Raw genomic sequence first — 15,141 nt, forward strand, 5'->3', positions numbered from 1 at the left:
GTGAGCTTGACAGCTTCCCAATATTTGATGACTGTTCTGATAAAATCGGTGATGTTAACTAATGTGATCCTTATACTGTATAATGAAATGTGTCAACATTTGGAAGATCTACATAAAACTGTGAACCAGTATTTTCCAAATGACCAATTTATGATGTTACAAAATTATGCATAGGAGAAAGATCTATTCAGTGTGTAAGATAGACCAATGAATTTTAATGTAACAGTATGAAAAATTCACTGAAATAGTTTTAGATTGCACACTGAAACTATTTTATAAAACTTTACCGTTTGTCAAGATCTGGTATAGCATCAAAGAAAAATATCCACAATTATGTAAAAAGACTATCAAAGTACTCCTTTCTTTTCCAACTACACATTTCTGTGAAGACTAGATTTTCTTCATTTACTTCAACTGAAACAGCATATTCCAAAATTGAATGCAGAAGCAAATATAAAACCTAGATTTTTTTTCTCCTAAGGCAGACATTTATAAAATTTTTAAAATGTAAAACAGTGTTTCTTCCTTACTCTTTTCTTTGTTTTTGAGAAAGAGATTTTTCATAAAAATATGTATTTTAACATATAATGGTATTATTATCAGTGATTCAATAAATAAATATTTGTAAATTTGTCAGTTTTAATTTCTAATATGATGAATATTGACTGATATAACCCACATAAACAAAAGCTCTTTGGGGTCCTCAAAAATTTTGAAGAAAAAGAACCAGTGAGATGGACTATCATAGCAAAACACCATGTGCTGAAGAGGCCTTATTACTAATACAGTTCTTATCTATATTCTTTTAGTTTTGGGGAGGGCCCAAAATTTCAGAAAATTTTGGCCATTTCTACATAGCAACAAAGGAACAGATTGGTTAATTTTTATAAATATGCCACGCAGATTAAATATTGTTATCCAAATTATGAGATACCAGAGAGATTGCTTACTTTTTTTTTTAAGAAGATTTTATTTATTTATTTATTTGACAGACAGAGATCACAAGTAGGCAGAGAGGCAGGCAGAGAGGGAGGGGGAGAAGCAGGCTCCCTGCTGAGCAGAGAGCCTGATGTGGGGCTCAATCCTAGGACCCTGGGATCATGACCTGAGCCGAAGGCAGAGGCTTTAACCCACTGAGCCACCCAGGTGTCCTGATTGCTTGCTTTTTAATGTTATATTAGATTATCTGATTATAGGTTTTGACTGTTGATTATTGACTTCATACAGAAATACAAATGGCATAAACATATAGTTTGTAAATGTTGAAATTCTTATCATGTAGTGAGAAAGAAGAGATGGGAGTGTTTTCAACCAGGCTTGCCATCGAACATGAACATTCGCGTCTGAGAGAGGGCTTGACTGTGCAATGCCCATCAACCAAAATAATGGTATTTAGTTAAGATGAAAACAAAGCCTTTGGTTGTTTCAGAAACAGCAGTTAATAAGATCAGGTTAAGGGGCACCTGGGTGGCTCAGTGGGTTAAAGCCTCTGCTTTTGGTTCAGATCATGATCCCACCCTGCGATCAAGCCCCGCATCAGGCTCTCTGCTCAGCGGAGAGCCTGCTTCCTCCTCCCTCTCTGCCTACTTGTGATCTCTATCTGTCAAATAACTAAATAAAATCTTTTAAAAAAAAATTAAAAAATTAAAAAAATAAGATCAGGTTAAGTTTAATAAAGCATTTCAGTTTTGGAGAATTTTACAAAGGACTTCAGACATTCCATTTCCCCTTCCCCCACCAATGAATAGAATAATTTTTCTCTCTGAGACAATGTGAGTGTATAAATAAACCTATGCGTGATTTTAAAATAGCGGAAAGATAAGGTAGCCTTCTTCATAAAGTACATCTTACCAGACTATCCCTGTACATATTAGTTTCACTCTTTTATAAATCCATCCTCTGTAGGGCTAATGCTGTTCAATTTTACTCTTGATTACTCTCGGATTGATTCTATGTGTGAAAATCTTACCCCTGTAACCGAATTTAGTGTTTGAGGGTAAGGACTCATATATAGACATCTACAATGTCTTCCTGGTAGGTAACTCTTGGTACTTACTGTTCAGTTTAGAAGGGGAGATGCGGGAATTCATTTCCCGTCTCAAGTATCTGTTGAGAATTTGCTATGTGTCAGGTGCTGTGTCAGGCGTCGGTGAATACGCATTTGTGCGTTTTGCTTTTACACTGAAGAAACAAACGGCAAGAATTTAAAGTGTAGGGGAAACTGAATCTTGTTGTTTTGAGGGAATTGTTTCCATGGCAGTAAAATCTTTATGAAAGAAACCATTTTTGTTGAAAATCCTCCCTTCTCTGCAAACATATCAGGGAGGCAAAGAGTTTCAGCATAGGAATTAGAGAGTTGTCCTCCTTGCTGCATAATATTGTCAGTCAGATTTTAAATAGCTCTGAAAGCAGAATTGATTTTGATTCACGTCGGAACTGATGTTTTGCGCTCTCAGCCGGTCGTCTCAGAGGTACCGGTTTTTGTTGTTGGCAGGTCCCTGACCACGCTTGTATCAGTCCTAGGCAGTTACACCAGGGAGCTCAATGAGGGAGGTGCATTAGAGCTCATGAACAGATATCTTAGAAAGCCAATCTCTCCATCAGCCTTACTGAGTTTAAAAAACATTGCTTCTCTGGGTATAAAATGTTTACGTGTACTTAATACTGACTAACCGTGCTAATGTGCTATAGTAGTGACATTCCTTGGCTCTGAGTTTGGTTGTATAATCTGATAAATTTAAATAATTTATGTAATGAAATTGCTTAGTTAAAAGAAGTTCATGGGGCCGTGCCTGGGTGACTCAGTGGGTTAAAGCCTCTGCCTTCGGCTCAGGTCATGATCCCAGGGTCCTGGGATCCAGCCCCGCATCAGGCTCTCTGCTCAGCAGGGAGCCTGCTTCCTCCTCTCTCTCTGCCTACCTCTCTGCCTGCTTGTGATCTCTGTCAAATAAATAAATAAAATCTTTAAAAAAATAAATAAAAATAAAAAGAAGTTCACGGGGACACCTGGGTGGCTCAGTTGCTTAAGCAACTGCTTTCGGCTCAGGTCCTGATCCTGGAGTTCTGGGATCCAGTCCCGCATAGGGCTACCTGCTCAGTGGGGCATCTGCTTCTCCCTCTGACCTCTTCCCTCTCATGTACTCTCTCTTTTTCTCTCTCTCTCAGATAAGTAAATAAAAATAAAATCCTTAAAAAAAAGAAGTTCGTCATGTGACGTGGTGGGCAGAGTACGGGCTCTGCTGGCAGACTTCCCGGCTCTGACACTTCCTAGCTGTGGCCCCTTGAACGAGGTGACTCTCCTTGCTCAGAGCTCCTTGCCTATGAAACGGGAAGGAATAGCGTCCTTGGGGGCATGAGCTCAACTGATGGTTGTAGAATGTCAGCTCCTATACGTGTTGACTGATGTTTTTATTTCTTCTAATTCGGTCATATTTTAAGGTTCCAATAATGAATCATAGTAGAAGTATCTTCTTCACGATCCCCCGACCCACCCACAGCTTCAGTTTCTAGGCTGACGATGTTCTGGTGCTGGAGTCCTAAGAATTTTGTAATTAACATGTTTTTGTGCTGGTGTTATCTGCAGTTGTGAGAGACATATTTCAAGTAAGTTTCAGGTTTTGAGTATCCATACCTGCTTAATTATCTCCCTATATATGCTGCCATTGGCAACCGCCAGGGCACGCCTGTTGTTAATTAATCACTTCCACTGAGAACTTAATTAGTGTATTCATGAGGATCATCACTGAGTAGCAGGCAGCATGGTCCTGAGCCAGCTGCACGTTCCTGGCCAGCTCCAGCAGCCCTTCTGGTTCTATGAAAGCTCAGATCGACGAGGAGGCCTATTGTGCTTTTATTTGTTTTTATTTTTTGTCCCCCTTAAAGAAAGCTGTGGAAGATTTGATGGTGATGCCCCATGTTCTGTCACACATGCAAAAATAAGGCAACAGATCCACTTACAACGGACAGATCAGAAAACCCAGATTGGTTATTGAATTCTTGTCATGGTGCTAAACAAGCTGGAAACAAGTTGTTTGCGGGATCGAACATCAGACCGTGAATTCAGCATATGACAGAGCACTTCATTTTTCTGCTGAAAGTTAAAGTCCTTTCCTTCTGGCATCACTGTTTTATATATATATATATATATATATATATATATATACACACATATATATATATGTATATATTTTTATATATTGCCATAGTGTTACAGGATGAATTCAGCACTTCATTTCCTTTCTTTCCATCCCTCGGGAAAATGTGGGAAAATGAGGCAAAGGTAGCATCTTACCTTATTTTCCTACAGAGGTAGAAATTGGGTTGGGGGTGAGAGGTGTGATCAAGTCAGTCCCTAAACAATCCGTCTCCCAAACCTTTGGATCGAATGTGACCTTGAGACAGTAAGATAAAAATAAATGCACAAATGGCTTCTATTTTATGGAAAAGGGAATCTCTTGGGTAAATCCCCAAATGAGGACAGGCATTGTCTCAAACGAACCTACTTTATTTGAGCATTTTTACTTCATTCTTTTGACTATTGTAGGCTTTTAGGTGATTTCGGTCAATTGTGAACTTGATGAAAGCATCAAGTGAAATATTTTGTATCTAACAGATTTGCTGCTGCTTCCAGGAGAAGAGGAGGAGGACGTCTGCCCGCGTGTCCCTTCTTACATTCCTTCTGCGGCCCAGTCCTTCACCCCTGGGGTAAAGCCAGGGCCTGCTGGAAGAGGAGCTGACAAGCAAACAGAAGAGGTACTCCATAGGGAGTTCAATCAGTTTTGAAATTGCCTTGATTTTATAACTTGTCCTTTCGGTGAAATTCAGTGCCATATCTTTGTGCTTTTTTATTTTTCTTAGATTTGGAAAAATTTAGAATTCATGTTGCTTAATCTAGCCCCTCTAACTGCCATCTATCTCTAATGTGCAGATTTCTTTTCTTTTCTTTTCTTTAAGATTTTATTTATTTATTTGACAGAGAGAGAGATCGCAAGTAGGCAGAGAGGCAGGCAGAGAGAGGGGGGGAAGCAGGCTCCCCGCCGAGGAGAGAGCCCGATGCGGGGCTTGCTCCCAGGACCCTGAGATCATGACCTGAGCCGAAGGCAGAGGCTTTAACCCACTGAGCCACCCAGGCGCCCCTGCAGATTTCTTTTAAACACGGAGAGCAGTTATGTCTTCTTTATGTGGAAACTATTTTTGTCCCATGATGTAGGCCATGCTGCAGGACAGTGTTATCTTGGGACTATGCAATAGATTCTCTCTTTTTGTCTGGACTGGCCGTTTGCTTTTTACTCTTGTTTCCAAGGTCCTATAAACATCTTTTATTGGTTAAGGTAAGGCCAAGCTGTTGCTGTAGAGAATCCCAACAGTAAGTCAGTGGCCAAAAGGAGATAGAACCTTATTTCCCTCATATAACAGTCTATGGAAAACTTCTTTTTTTTTTTTTAAGATTTTATTTATTTATTTGAGAGAGAGAGAGCGCGCACATAAGCAGGGAGTGGGGGAGGGGCAGAGGGAGAGTGAGAAGCAGACTCCCCACTGAGTGGGAGCCTAACATGGGGCTCAATCCTGGGACCCTGAGATCATGACTTGAGCCAAAATCAGATTCTTAACTGACTGAGCCATCCACACACTCTATGGAAAGCCTTTAAAGTGAGTGTTTTCTCTGTTCCCTGAGGTCACCAGGGGCCCAGATTCCTTCTCTCTGGATCTCTGCTGTGCCTCAGGACATTGTCCTCCTATGAATGTTCCAGCTCAGGTCACCGTCCTACTATAGGGGCATCAGGGAAGTGTGTGGGAGCTGCACGTTTCCCCAAGGCTTAGGACTCAGGACTTCATTCCTGCTCACATTCCACTGGCAACCACTTCGTCATATGTTCCTGTCTAGCCACCGGCGGCACTGGGAAGTGTCATCTAGCCAAGCGCTTCACAGTCAGGGGGGCACGGAATCTCTGCCATGCTTTTCCTGTCCCACTGGCACACCTAGAAAGTCATCATTTGTCATTGTTTGCAGCTCTTCTGCATATACTTTTAGAAACACGCACTAACCAAGGCTGCTGGTGGTGTTGGGTGTGACCTTGATCACCATGTTTACTTCCAACAGAAGAATGTATCAGGCACAAGAGGTTGTGAAGGGCTCTTTATTATCACTTCCTAATAAAACTCCTAGGGATTGGGACGCCTGGGTGGCTCTGTTGGTTAAGCCACTGCCTTCGGCTCAGGTCATGATCCCAGGGTCCTGGGATCGAGTCCCGCATCGGGCTCCTTGCTCAGTGGGGAGCCTGCTTCTTTCTCTGCCTCTGCCTGCTTGTGTTCTCCCGTGCGCCCGCTCTCTCTCTCTCTCTCTCTGACAAATAAATAAATAAATAAAAATCTTTAAAAAAAAAAAAAAAAACCTCCTAGGGATTGCCTATTTGATCATTCAGGTACTACAGATCTTATCACTTAAAGATATTCTGTTACCGGGGGAGGGGGGTGGGGGGTGGGGTGGTTTGGTCATTAAGCATCTGCCTTCGGCTCAGGTCATGATCCTAGTGTCCTGGTGGAGCCCCATATCAGCGGGGAGCCTGCTTTTCCCTCTCCAGCTCCCCAGTGCTTGTGTGCTTGTGTTTCCTCTCTCCCTATTTCTCTCTGTCATAAATAAATAAAATCTTTAAAAGAAAAAAAAAGACATTCTGTTATGGAAGCAGTCGTTCAGTCAAAGGTAATCCATATGTTCCCATTTTAAATTGCCTCTTTGTCATAGCATTTTTGTTTACAGACATCACAGAAATGTGTCTAGGAGGCTTGCAGGCTTGTATTAAACCCCCGAATTGGTTACCAGATAAACTGGTAGGGGGGACAGCCACTCTTCAATGTGCTTTTTGAATTACAGATTGATTACTTTCTCCAAGTAGTAAGAAACTAAAATTGCAGTGTTATTTCTAGCAGGAATCAGTTTCTTTTTAAAGACTTGTTCATGCTCTTGACTTCAGTTGTGACCATACAAATTGCTGGGCCAGCCAGTGGTCATGGCACCTAGTGCCATTATAGGAATTGTTATAAAATCGTTTCCATTGGTGGGTTAAAAAAAAAAAAAATGAATGATTCATAGAATCCATCAAGTAGCCAGTAAAAAATGCAGGTTAAAAACTTGGATATGATTGTATCTTGAAAAGGAATATCAATTTCTTCCCAGAAAATGTGAACATTTTTAAAATGTTGGAATCAAAATGTTATGTACAAATTTTGTGTTGGCAAACTTAGAAAACATAGATGGAGAACTTTTGCTGTTTTTCAAATACCTAGAATATCTTGGCTGGGATTTTTATTTCTGACCACGATTTGTTAGAGAAACTTTTCAGAACTGCCTAGAATCCTAATACTTTACCAACTATGCCTTCGTTAATCTTATTTTAAAGCACTCACTGCCAGTAAAACATCATAATAATCAATTTCTAGCAAATATATCCTGTAAGGACCAACCAAGGGGCAATTTGGGGCTAAATATGGTAACTTCTTTCTGTGATATCAGTCTTAAAGATGAAAATGAATCCTGGATGTCTTGACCTCCTCTAAGAAGAGGCTGTGACTTCCTGATACGATTAGACCAATTTAATTTTTTTCCTAATTTTTTGGGGGGTTTTATATATGTGCATCTCCCCCTTAGAGTCAGACATTTGCCAAGGACCTTCCGTCTTTCCGTTTGTGAATAACTTGTTGCCTTAGTAATTCTGTCTCAATGAATTTAGTAACAGCTTTATAGAGCAAATAGAAACATTGGGAAGATGAAAAATTGTGTGTTCCTCCTCCACCCTTTTCCCCCAACCCCAAATCATAGAAGAAACTTCTGTGGTATTTCAATGGGAGATCTCCTATTTTTCCGGTTCGTAATGGGACTCTAAATTTTTTCACCTATAAAGATGGTTTATTCACTATATTACTTTGCAAGATAGCCTACAGCTAAATGCTGCTCTTATTGATTTGAGCATTAGTTCTGTTTTCTCTAATTTGCCTGTGTGATACTATGAATGAAAATGATTTCTCTGGTAACAGGGTCTCTCTTTGAATGAGTCACATGAGCAATTTTAAGGAAACTAGCCGTTTTCTAACAGTGTGCAAATTCTATTCCCTGAGAGGCTACGAAAAGATTTCAATTAGATTTGAAATGAGACCCCTCAAATCCACATATTTCTCTCAGCTCCTTAGGCAAAAATAACAAGTTAATAACTTAATTCACAGTCGTTTTCTTTTTAGTAGCAGGGGATTTGGTTTTCCATTGCATAAATTCTCCTCTTTGAAATAAATGAGAATTTCAGTTTGTAATCCCAAAGCCTTGGAGTCGTACAGCTTAGAACCCTGAAACGAACCTAACCCAAAGGAAGAGAATTCCCAGCGTGGGCCTCAGTAGTCAAGAGCCGAAATACATAAGTAGAATTGCAACTTGACTGCATTTTAAAAGCTGCCATTTCGAAGATCACAGTGATGTCTTCTGAATTGCAGTGTACATCTGCTTTGGATTACATATGTGGCCCTTGTCTTGGAGGACTCTGAATTCACTGATGTGTGTCTTCATGAGCTTAATTAAAAAGCAAAAAAAGTAGGAAGTAGTGCCGAGTTCAGTGCTATCTGCATAGGGTAGACATGCAATAAATATTGAATGAACAAATAAATAAAAGAAAAACCTCATTACCCACTGAGAGTGTTTTTCTGATAGAACAACACTGTCAGGGCCATTCTCTCTCTCCTTCTCTATTGCTTCATTCTCCGCAACATGTAAACATGTTCAAGTCTCTCCCATCCTTAATGAAATGAAGCAAAACAAAAGGAAAGGGAAAATAGCCTTCTCTCTACCTCAGGCCCTTTTGGACTACTGTCTGTTCTTCTCCCTCTGTTCTCGTCTAGACTTCAGTAACTATGAGACTTGACCCTACTAGTTGACTCTGCTTCTTTCCCCCTCATTCCTCATTCAGTGTCCTGCAGAATGTCCTTGGCTCTAGTCACCTGCCTGGATGTATTCAGAATAAAGGTACCACTTACTCTGTAACTGTCAGATCTCAGCAGACACTTTCCAGTCCTTTTTTTTTTTTTTTTTTTTAAATAGAGTGAAGTGGGGGGCAGAGGGAGAGGGAAAAAATAGGACTCCATGCTCAGCACGGAGCCCTATATGGGGCTCGATCTTACACCCCTAAGATCATGACCTGAGCTGAAATCAAGAGTCAGTTGCTTAGCCGACTGAGCCACCCAGGCGCCCATCCAGCCTTTATTTTAATGGATCCCTCTACTGTGCCTGACCCTCGTGGTCCTCTGGTTCTCACTTTATTGCTCCCCCCGGATTCTTTGTACATTTCTCTCTTTGTTCTTTCCCTGCCTCCTTTGGGGGCTTCTCTCCATCCATTCCTGAGTTGGTACTGCTCAGGGTTCCGTGGTAAACCTCTTTCCATTTAACATACTTGGATCCATTTTCATCTCTAGGTTTTACCTTTCCTGCTTCTGTCCCCAAATCTGCATCTCTAGCTTCAGACCTTTCTCGGAGCTTCAGGTTCTGGTTTTCAGTGGCCTGTTGTTATCTCTATCTAGATTCCTTTGGGTGCCTTCAAATCAACATGTCCAAAGCCAAGCTTGTCTTTCTTTGCCTGCTTCGCTTCATGCATTCTTGCCTTTCCAAATTTAAATCAGTCCTCAAGTGGTGCCAGTTTTATTTTCTTATATTTTCATATCTCTGCTGTCAGCTTCCTGTTCTCGTTATCTCTTGCCTGGACTGCTCTATCAGGCTCCTAACTAGTCTCCCTGACTCCAAATCTACCTTCTTTTTACTCTTCAAAGTAACCCATCTGGATGTAATCTCCATGAGGGTAGGGCGTCTTTCTGGTTTTCACAAAGCGGTCCGTCCAGCACTTGCCTCATTGTAGGTCCTCAGTTAAAATTTGAAGAAATGAAGGAATTTACCTGAAATGCATAGATAACCAAGTATCTACCTTCCTTTCAAGAAATCCTTCAATGACTTCATCATCTCTAGGATAAATAGCATCTAAGACTGTCATGATCTGCCACCAATCTGTCTCCTGCTTCTCTCTCCCTTAACACTTAACCTACCTGCAGATCCTTACATGTGAAACTTGGCATCTTATTTCCTTGTCCTGCTCACTAGAACTCCCTTTATCTGCAAAGTTCTTCCCTCCACCTTGTTAACTAATATCCTTAAGATTCTGCTTGGATATCAACTCTCCCAGGAAGCCGTCTCTGATTCCTTCCCAGTACCTTACAGTCCGAGTGGGTTTAGGTGTCTCTTCTCTGTTCCCATCACCCCCAACATACTGTTTGTACTTACTCCGTTTTACTCTACTCACTTGTTAAATGTCTATCTCCTTTCTCTCCGATGTCATACAAGACTTCATCTTTGTATCCTCAGTGCCTATCGCAGTGCCTAGAATTTCATAGGAGCATAGAGTTTGTGGAAAGAATGGAAAGTCACTGACTGACTGCAGGAGGGAGCCCCTCTGACACTGTGAATCAGGGACGTACTGGCCACATTACAGGGCTACCCCCAAATGGTTTGAAGTGTCATGAGTATCATCACATTTGGCATTGCAAATATGAAATTACTGCTATTTTTGGTTTCTTGCTTTTGTAGTTCAGCACTGAACTGATTGCCTAGGGAGTTAATTTAATAATAGCTGCCATTATAACTCCGTTTCCAAGTGAAGAAATTTATATTTTTAGGTGTATTTTTGTAACTCTAAATGTATTATAAATGAGTAACTCTCGTGTTGCCATCAGATTTATTGACCAGCTAAAAACTTTATTCCTTGCTATTGTTTTGGTTAATACCGAATGACCAATGAAGGGAATCATACTCCTTAACAGAAAGAATTTGAGTGTATTAAAAAAAAAAAAAAAAACCTTAAAGGAAAATAAGATTTTTCTACTTAAGGATAAACTTCTACATCTCTAGTACCACAGTATTGGATATTATAGCTGCAAGTTATGTTGGGACCTCAGACAAGGCAGAGGAATAAGGGTGTGATAGATTGGGCCATTTGTAGAGCTAAGTTGGCCATGGGAGTGAGCCCTTAGCAGAGAGTCTAGAAGTACGGCACACAAGCTGTTCTCTCTCTGGGTTGCTAATACGAGGCGGGTCATGAGTAGGGTGTTGAGTGAGGAGGCAAGTAGGATTTTCTGGAGAGTAGCAATGCTCCGCTGAGGGTAAGGTAAACCGCGGCACTTCCCCTGTGTGCTTTTGCAACCCCTTTTTGCATTTCTCTGTTGGAGAGCATGGCACACGATGTAGAAATTGTTCATTTACTCTGTCTTCTCCCTGAAGGGAGGATACCTGGTGGACACAGATTTTGCTATTTTCATCCTGTGTTCCCTGTATCTAACACATATTAAACACTCAATACATGTTTATGGAGTGAACAAGTAAAGGGGAGGGAGGTGGGAATGTGAGGGTTGTTTGTGTTGTATAGAGAGAATGTGAGGAGGATGGTCTGTTATCACCGGGATTTTAGCACAGCAAAGAGATTTGTCTCCTATTAAATGCATTCCAGCCTCAGAGGGAGGTGGGTGAAAGCAAAGTGGCTGCATCTAGAGAGTGGCTGGTACAGGGCAGGTAAGGTTTTAGAGGCTGGGGGTGGGGCGATGGTTCAAATTCCTAGTGCGATGGACCCACGTGGGTACTTGCAGCCTGAAAGTTGGCCGATAAGTGGATGCCAGGCCTCGAACCAGCCATAAAAGGGCAGCAAGAATCCCATCAGGCTGGATGCACTGGTAGAGAGGGGACTCTTTCTGGTCCTCTCCCAGGATGTTAGAATCAGCTCAGGGTGGGGTGTGGCCAGGCCTGCCAGCCACAGTGCTCCCTACTGAGTAGAGATGGAGACGACAAGGATGCTTACGTTCAGGAAATGAACATATTGTGTCACTGTTTATGTTTCCTCATTTGAGCTGTTCTTAGCCATATTACCACTCTGTCACTTCCACTGTGGAGATAATTGTAATCTTAGAGAGTGACCAAAACTGGCAGATGGGTCACTCTGCAGACGGATTGGCTTCCTGTGCATACACGCTCTTTTCAAGACAGTCATGGTGTTACGTGGAGCCTTGGATATGGATTTTATGATAAACTGTGGGAATGACTTAGCTTATTTGGAAAAGGTCTTTTCTCCACAAGAGCTGTCTTTGACTTGGCTTAGTGAGAAGTTCAAGGTTGATTTTTGCTGGTGTTTTTGTTGAGAGGGTAAACTTCATCTGAAACCGATTGCCCTGGGTTCCAGTCTTGCTTCTTTCCCTTACTAACGATACAGCCTCAGGCCGATCACTTAACCTTTCAGAGCTTCAGAAGAGGGGTTGTTTGAAGATTACTGCTGATACCCACCCCGTACCTTGTACTGGGGTGGACATGAGGTGGGAGATCCCATCATTGCCTTTGTCAGGAAAGCATGCAGACAGTTTCAAATACAGAGGAAGTGAACAAGTCTCTGAAGTCTGTTCTCTTGCTGGTTTTACTTAGAAAGGATGGTAGATGGCTACATGTTTGCTATTAGCACTGCACACCTAACTACAAGATGCAACTTGCCAAACAGATAGAATACCGACTTTTCATGTTTCCCCCCTCCACCTTTAATAACAGCACATAGTTTCTCAGCTACATGGTCTACTTTTTTTTTTTTTTAAATGGTTTTTTTTTTTTAATTTTTTTTTTTATTTTTTAAAGATTTTATTTATTTATTTGACAGAGAGAGATCACAAGTAGACAGAGAGGCAGGCAGAGAGAGAGAGAGAGAGGGAAGCAGGCTCCCTGCTGAGCAGAGAGCCCGATGCGGGACTCGATCCCAGGAACCTGAGATCATGACCTGAGCCGAAGGCAGCGGCTTAACCCACTGAGCCACCCAGGCGCCCTACATGGTCTATTTTTAAGAACGTTGCAAAATCCACTCAATGAGATAATCTTGAATGCAAGACTATTTAAAGCTGATTATAGCTTCAGGGCATTTTTTTTTTCATTCTTCCATAAACCATAGTTTTCAATTATTTTAGCATCGCCATACATATCATAGAGTTACATAGAACTGCCAGATAATTTCATTGTATTACAAAGCATTTGCTTTCAGAGCGGCTCTTTAAGAGGTGAATACAATGTGATTTAAGGTATTCTCTTTTTGTTTATTGGAAAATATCTGCCTTCCTTTAGGAAGTCTTTAAACTCACAGATTATGAATAAATAGGTACAGAATTATTGTGCCGCTTTGCAGCTACTCTGACTTGTAGATAAATTCTGTAATATTTTTTTAAATTCTTGAGAGAAGAAAGAGATCCTGGAATTTTTGAGGTGATGCTGTGTGTTTTAATTCCCACTGTTATTGGCCGCAGAGTTATAAGTATTATCTGAAGAAGTAAGTACGGTAAGTGTAGAGTATTTTTATCTTTGAAAATTGTTGTATTGATACAAGTCTTTTTTAGTAAATGGTGAAGGTGTGTTGAAGGTTGATCCAAATCTCAAGGTATATTTTCTCACATTGTAATGTAACTCTTAGTTTTTCCATATGCCTTGAGCCCTAACACTGCAAGTGGTAAAAATGTAATGAATGTGTGCAAGAGAAACTCTCTGATTCTTGCCGTGGGTGGAATTAGTTAATGATATTCATTCTGATGCCGGATGGTACAAATGGGGCATATTAAGAGACTTAAATTAGGTCAAATTGAATAATTGAATTTATTCCTTTACTTAAAAACAGCTTAATCAGCGGGGAGTGCTGAAGTTCTAAAAAAAGTTGAATTAAATATTAATAGGGAGTTTATGTTTTCAACTTTTTCCTCATTTACAGCGATCGTAGGATTTTTCTCCTTCTACCTTTTACAGATACTCGGAGATGAAGTCCAGCCCTTCTCACTTGATGAAGAATTTGATTATGACGCTGTGATGCTAACCCCCAAGTTCACTCCTGCAGAGATAGATGCAATCACAGAGCTGTCCAAGCAAGAGAGATCACCGACACAGACTTAGAGGAACCCCATGGCTGATTCACGGAGACATCTTTGTGTTCGTGTTTATTTTGTTGTTATACAAGCAACATTCGAATAAAAGGTAAACCTACTATGATTCCCTTTGTCGAAATTTACTTGTGCATGAATTGATCAGAGTTTTTGTCAAGAGGGAGCTACGACTAACAAGACCAAGGAGATCTGTACACTTACAGGTTTCTCCTCTGTCATGTGTTGCTAATCCCATGGCAGGCGAGGGGAGATGGAGGTGGCCAATAGGGACAGGAAGCAATACCCACAGAAGGGTCCATTTTTTTAAATTAATTTTTTTTTTATTTGCATGTAGTTGACACAGAATGTTACATTAATTTCAGGTGTACAGCATAGTGATTCAACAAGTTTATACCTCATGCTACGCTCTCCACAAGTGTACCAGCCATCTGTCACATACAACGCTGGTACACTATCATTGACTATATTCCCTAGGTGGTGCCTTTTATTCCCCTGACTGGAAGCCTGTATCTCCCACTCTCCTTCACCTGTTTTTGCCTGTCCACTCAGCCTCCTCCTCTCTGGCACCCCACTTTAGTTTCAGCTGTCCCGCCAGGACCTCCTCTGCTTAAAGAGCCCAGGGACCTGCTGTCTCACACGCTGCCTCAGCTCCAGCCCCCCTGCCAGGGCACCCCTTGCACAGAGCGTCCTGGGACTCCCTGGCCTGTGCCTGCTTCAGCGTCACCCATCCTGCCAGGGTGCCTATGGTGCACAGAACAGAAGGGTCCATTCTGATGATAGCACAGCAGCTAGGTAATGTGGGCTATTGCAACAAAGATGGGAAACATCATCCCACATCTTTGGGGGGAAACACTGTAGCACATAGAGACAAACTGACACAGTGGGGAGGTCACTGGTCCCAGCTCTCTGGAGACTGGGGTGTGAATGTGCGTGCTGAGAGGTTGGGCTCCTAGGATCGATCGGGAAAGGCTTCACTGAAAAGAAGGCATCTGAGAATTGATTATATGTCATATATTAAATTCTTGTACTTTGGCATTGCCATTAAGCCTTGTGTGATGATAGTTACAAAGTACAAGGAATGGTGTCTGTATCCAGAAGCTTAGAATAATTTAAGAAGGCAAGACTTAGGTCGAGAAAGTAACTGGAGGATGTGGAAGCATATTTTGAAGTGCT

General features: G+C 41.3%; 1 protein-coding gene across 3 annotated transcripts in view; it reads left to right on the plus strand.

The window, feature by feature from the left end:
- Positions 1 to 14,069, plus strand: part of IFTAP (intraflagellar transport associated protein) — a 64,674-nt gene extending 50,605 nt beyond the window's left edge. For all 3 annotated transcript variants that reach the window (XM_032840997.1, XM_032840998.1, XM_032840996.1), the window contains 2 exons: positions 4,613 to 4,752; positions 13,835 to 14,069. In XM_032840997.1, coding sequence (XP_032696888.1) covers positions 4,613 to 4,752; positions 13,835 to 13,978 — 284 coding nt within the window. In that variant the 3' untranslated portion in view covers positions 13,979 to 14,069. The remainder of the gene's footprint in view (positions 1 to 4,612; positions 4,753 to 13,834) is intronic.
- The last annotated feature ends 1,072 nt before the right edge of the window (positions 14,070 to 15,141 follow it).

This window comes from Lontra canadensis, unplaced genomic scaffold (genome assembly GCF_010015895.1).
Source record: "Lontra canadensis isolate GAN:19392208 unplaced genomic scaffold, GSC_riverotter_1.0 scaffold118, whole genome shotgun sequence".
In the NCBI taxonomy this organism is placed as follows: Eukaryota; Metazoa; Chordata; class Mammalia; order Carnivora; family Mustelidae; genus Lontra; species Lontra canadensis.